Source organism: Anomaloglossus baeobatrachus, chromosome 12 (assembly GCF_048569485.1).
Source record: "Anomaloglossus baeobatrachus isolate aAnoBae1 chromosome 12, aAnoBae1.hap1, whole genome shotgun sequence".
In the NCBI taxonomy this organism is placed as follows: domain Eukaryota; kingdom Metazoa; phylum Chordata; class Amphibia; order Anura; family Aromobatidae; genus Anomaloglossus; species Anomaloglossus baeobatrachus.
Window position 1 is genome coordinate 14,929,965 of NC_134364.1, and position 6,000 is coordinate 14,935,964.

General features: G+C 56.0%; 1 protein-coding gene across 1 annotated transcript in view; it reads right to left on the bottom strand.

The window, feature by feature from the left end:
* CLMN (calmin) overlaps positions 1 to 574 on the bottom strand; it is a 121,166-nt gene extending 120,592 nt beyond the window's left edge. The window contains exon 1 of the mRNA XM_075330818.1: positions 380 to 574. Within this exon, the coding sequence (XP_075186933.1) occupies positions 380 to 461 (82 nt within the window). The 5' untranslated portion in view covers positions 462 to 574. The remainder of the gene's footprint in view (positions 1 to 379) is intronic.
* Between the last annotated feature and the right edge of the window lie 5,426 nt (positions 575 to 6,000).

A 6,000-nucleotide genomic window follows, 5' to 3' on the forward strand; every position in this document is an offset into this window, starting at 1 on the left:
AGGTTCTGCAGCAGCAGCGCCTGACATCAAGGCGCAGTGCAACCACACAATATAGAGCAGCGGGAAGCGCCTCCTTCAGGGGCACTACATCTCCCAGCATGCGCCTCCTTCAGGGGCACTACATCTCCCAGCATGCGCCTCTGCTGCTGGAGGTCGCGGCGCTACAGGTGAGCGGAGCTTGATGGAAGGTGGAATAAGCGGAACTGTTAACCCATAATCTGCCGGGACACAAGGCAGAAACCCCCGGGGAAGAGAAGCCGCTGATCGGCAGTGACAGTGTGAGGACGGACAGGTCCGTGCCCCAGGAGGTTCTGCAGCAGCTGAGTGCCCCCTGTACACATGATGTGCCCCCTCCCTCCGCTGCACGCCCGGTCTGTACCTTGCAGATGCTGCACCCTGATGTCACTGATCTGCCCGATCAGCTCCTCTCGCTGGAACCAGTCCCACTCGTGTCCGGCCATGGCCGGGGGCAGCGGCGCGGAGCGCAGGGGGGAACCGCGGTGTCTGCACGGCTCCCGGCGGCGGCGACAAGTTCACCGAGGAAGTGGAGAGAGAAGCGGAGGAGAGCGGAGCAGAGCGGCTCCTCCCCCCCGAGCGGCGGGAGGCGGGGCCGGTCCACGTGTGCCCGGCCTCCTCTGCCAGCTGTGCCCGCAGGAGAGCCCCGGAGACCCCGGCTACCTGCCCGGCATGAGAGCCCCTGAGAACCGAGCACCGGCCTGACACCCCGGCTACCAGCCCGCAGGAGAGCGCCCCTGAGAACCGAGCACCGGCCTGACACCCCGGCTACCTGCCCTCAGGAGAGCGCCCCTGAGAACCGAGCACCGGCCTGACACCCCGGCTACCAGCCCGCAGGAGAGCGCCCCTGAGAGCCTGGCACCGGCCTGACACCCCGGCTACCTGCCCGCAGGAGAGAGCCTGATACTGGCCTGAGACCCCGGCTACCTGCCCTCAGGAGAGCGCCCCGGAGAGCCTGGCACCGGCCTGACACCCCGGCTACCAGCCCGCAGGAGAGCGCCCCTGAGAGCCTGGCACCGGCCTGACACCCCGGCTACCAGCCCGCAGGAGAGAGCCTGATACTGGCCTGAGACCCCGGCTACCTGCCCTCAGGAGAGCGCCCCTGAGAACCGAGCACCGGCCTGACACCCCGGCTACCAGCCCGCAGGAGAGCGCCCCTGAGAACCGAGCACCGGCCTGACACCCCGGCTACCTGCCCTCAGGAGAGCGCCCCTGAGAGCCTGGCACCGGCCTGACACCCGGCTACCAGCCCGCAGGAGAGAGCCTGATACTGGCCTGAGACCCCGGCTACCTGCCCTCAGGAGAGCGCCCCTGAGAACCGAGCACCGGCCTGACACCCCAGCTACCTGCCCTCAGGAGAGCGCCCCGGAGAGCCTGGCACCGGCCTGACACCCCAGCTACCTGCCCTCAGGAGAGCGCCCCTGAGAGCCTGGCACCGGCCTGACACCCCAGCTACCTGCCCGCAGGAGAGAGCCTGATACTGGCCTGAGACCCCGGCTACCTGCCCTCAGGAGAGCGCCCCTGAGAACCGAGCACCGGCCTGACACCCCAGCTACCTGCCCGCAGGAGAGAGCCTGGCACCGGCCTGACACCCCAGCTACCTGCCCGCAGGAGAGAGCCTGGCACCGGCCTGACACCCCGGCTACCTGCCCTCAGGAGAGCGCCCCGGAGAGCCTGGCACCGGCCTGACACCCCAGCTACCTGCCCGCAGGAGAGAGCCTGGCACCGGCCTGACACCCCGGCTACCTGCCCTCAGGAGAGCGCCCCGGAGAGCCTGGCACCGGCCTGACACCCCAGCTACCTGCCCGCAGGAGAGAGCCTGGCACCGGCCTGACACCCCGGCTACCTGCCCGTACTGCTACTGGCCCAGCCAATTCCCACCCCACTCCTGTATCTACCTGCCCGGGTACTGTCCCAGCTAACTGCCAGTGCCCATCCCACACCTGTGCCCTATTCCCACCTGCAGGTGGTGTTATGGGGCAAAAACTGCGAAAAGCCCATGGCCCCGACCAACAAAGGGGCCCCTACTTCTGCAGCCTGTTTATACAGTGTATAGAGGATGTACAGCATTACTTACAGTGATTAATGTTGTACATTCCCTCTAGTCCATGTACTGACCGCAGCTACCGGCCCAGCCAGTGCCAACCACACTCCTGTGCCCTGTACTCACCTGCCAGGGGCGTAACGATCGCGGTTGTAAAGGTTGCCATCATGACTGGGCCCGCAGGGTTAGGGGCTCGGTGAGAGGGGAGCTGCGCTGTTCTGTGGCAGACCATGTGGCCGCCATAAGGCCTGTGAGTCTGTGTCAGCGGCATCAGGCCCCCCTCGCCCGTCATTGCACACAGCAATGATGAAGCATCGAGTGGTGCGCTCCGCTGCATGCTTCATCATTCTCCCCCTGTGCCTGCGCTCCACGTCTCAGTGCAGCTGAGCGCGGTGACGTCACCACTGTGCGATTGCTGTGCTGAGACTGCAGGACGGAGGGACGCTCTGACCAAAGTGGCAGGGGAACGGGAAGAGTTAAGGACAGAGCAGCGGGGGAACAAGGAGAGGTGAGGACTTGTGGTTTGCTTTTTTCAATCAGTAAGTACACGGTGGCCAGAGGCCTATGGGGCTGCATTATACATGGAGGCCTATGGGGCTGCATTATACATGGAGGCCTATGGGGCTGCATTATACATGGAGGCCTATGGGGCTGCATTATACATGGAGGCCTATGGGGCTGCATTATACATGGAGGCCTATGGGGCTGCATTATACATGGAGGCCTATGGGGCTGCATTATACATGGAGGAATATGGGGCAGCATTATACATGGAGGCCTATGGGGCTGCATTATACATGGAGGAATATGGGGCAGCATTATACATGGAGGCCTATGGGGTTGCATTATACATGGAGGCCTATGGGGCTGCATTATACATGGAGGCCTATGGGGCTGGATAATACAACATGAAGGACACCTAAGGCTATGTTCACACGCGGAATCTTTTTGTCAGTTGATTTTAAATGCATCAAAAACTCAGTGTTTTTGACACGTTTTTACCGCATTTTGCCCAATGCATTTTTTAAGTCAAATCTATAGACTGTAGGGGTTCAAAAACGCTGAAATAAACGCAGAAAGAATTTGACATGCCGCATCTTCAAAAATGCAGCCAAGATGCAGCAACGAAAGATGCCCAGTGTGGACAGCAACATAGAAATCTCATAGACTTTGCAGGGGGAAGGAAATGCATGCATATAGGTGCATCTTTGTGACCTCAAAAACTCACCAAAAGATGCAGTGTGTGAACATAGCCTATACATGGACTATAGGGGTGCCTTATTCATGGAGGAATATGGGGCTGCATAATACAAAATGAAGGTTTATGGGGCTGCATTATAATAATATATGGAGGACTATGGAGCCTACCTTTATACATGGACTATGGGGGTGCATTATAAAACATGGAAGACTATGGGGTGCAGTATAATATATGGAGGACTATGGGAGTTTCATTATAATAAATGGAGGGCTACTTTATACATGGAGGACTATGGGAAGTGCATTATAATACATGGGGGACTATGGAGCTGCATTCTAATATATGAAGGGTTATGTGGGACCTTTTATACTATATAGAAGGCTATGAGGGGGCCATTATAGTATTTGGAGAACTATACACAAGGGGGACAAAAGATACAAGCAGTGGATTTGAATGTTTTGTGCTGAGGGAAAAAGGCTCTTTCCCTCAGCACCCAGCTTTCCCATGCTCTGCTATACATCTCTTGGCACCCAGCTTTCCCATGCTCTGCTATACATCTCTCAGCACCCAGCTTTCCCATGCTCTGCTATACATCTCTTGGCACCCAGCTTTCCCATGCTCTGCTATACATCTCTCAGCACCCAGCTTTCCCATGCTCTGCTATACATTTTCTCTCAGCTCCCAGCTTTCCCATGCTCTGCTATACATTTTCTCTCAGCACCCAGCTTTCCCATGCTCTGCTATTCCTTTTCTCTCTGAACCCAGCTTTCCCATGCTCTGATATGGAAAAGCTGGGTGCTGAGGAAAGATCTATAGCAGAGCATGGGCAAACTGGGTGCCGAGGACAAGATGGATATCAGAACATAGGAAAGCTGGGTGCTGAGGGAAAGAGCCAAATGTCGGTGTCATGTTCCTGTACCCCGAGTGTCGGGGTACGTTGAGGAGGGGGGGGGCAGGTCCAAACTTTGAACCAGGGCCCATCAAACTCTAGTTACCCCACTGCCACCTGCCCAGGTACTGACCCCAGCTGCCTGCCTTATAGGTGACCACTTCACTTCTCAGCCCTGTACCCACCCACCCATGTAGTGACCCCAGTGCCTGCTCAGCCAGTGCCCACCTCATTTCTCTGCCCGTACCCCCTGTCTGCCTCCTAGATTGTCCCCACCTTGGCACTGACCATGATTTTCTGATTACTATGTCCCAGGTGCGGAAAAAGTAGGGGCCCCTGTGCCAGAATATATGGGGCCCTTGCAGGCCAATAGTTCCTCATAATGCACAATGCCAACTGCTGTGGAGGTGGATGTGGCCCCCTGACCGCTCAGGCCCCTGTGCACCCCACATGTGGCACCAAAATCCCCCCCTGCCTCTTCAGCTCACTCAGGGTCACCTGCCTGTCCAAGACAAAAAAAAACCCCTACAACAATCCCCTATTATCCTGCTATAAAACTGCTGGTTATGGAAAGTTAGAGGCTAGGACTCAGCTTTCCCGGGGTCCTGACATGCTGGGTGCCTCTCTGCTTACACTGCGGAGCCCCTGAAGAAGCCGCGGATCCCCTGACATGTTTGTCTGAGGAAATACTTGTGATGAAATCCAGATTCGGAAGCCTCTTTTCCTCGGACCCGTTCTTGTGCTTTTCCTCTATTATTCCTTCTGGAAATACCTTAATAAATTGACAGCTGTGACTTTCCAGTTGTGGGTGCCCGATCTCATAATCTGCAGTCACCAGCGTCTGTCCAGGGAAAGAGGGTAATCTGGTTTATTTTGCTCCTTCAGTAAATACTTAGTAACAATTATGTACAGAGAACCTGCTACTATCCAGAGCAACTTTACTGATGTATACAGCCACCACTAGAGGGAGCTCCACCTAATGGTGTCCGCAGAGTCTTATCATATATCTCTGTATACAGGGAGCTCCCCCTAGTGGTGGCTGCAGACAGGATATTATCATGTATCTCTGTATACAGGGAGCTCCCCCTAGTGGTGGCTGCAGACAGGATCTTATCATGTATCTCTGTATACAGGGAGCTCCCCCTAGTGGTGGCTGCAGACAGGATATTATCATGTATCTCTGTATACAGGGAGCTCCCCCTAGTGTTGACTGCAGACAGGATCGTATCATGTATCTCTGTATACAGGGAGCTCCCCCTAGTGGTGACTGCAGACAGAATCTTATCATGTATCTCTGTATATAGGGAGCTCACCCTAGTGGTGGCTGCAGACAGGATCTTATCATGTATCTCTGTATACAGGGAGCTCCCCCTAGTGGTGGCTGCAGACAGGATCGTATCATGTATCTCTGTATACAGGGAGCTCCCCCTAGTGGTGACTGCAGACAGGATCGTATCATGTATCTCTGTATACAGGGAGCTCCCCCTAGTGGTGACTGCAGACAGAATCTTATCATGTATCTCTGTATATAGGGAGCTCACCCTAGTGGTGGCTGCAGACAGGATCTTATCATGTATCTCTGTATACAGGGAGCTCCCCCTAGTGGTGGCTGCAGACAGGATCTTATCATGTATCTCTGTATACAGGGAGCTCCCCCTAGTGGTGGCTGCAGACAGGATCTTATCATGTATCTCTGTATACAGGGAGCTCCCCCTAGTGGTGGCTGCAGACAGGATCTTATCATGTATCTCTGTATACAGGGAGCTCCCCCTAGTGGTGACTGCAGACAGGATCTTATCATGCATCTCTGTATACAGGGATCTCCCCCTAGTGGTGACTGCAGACAGGATC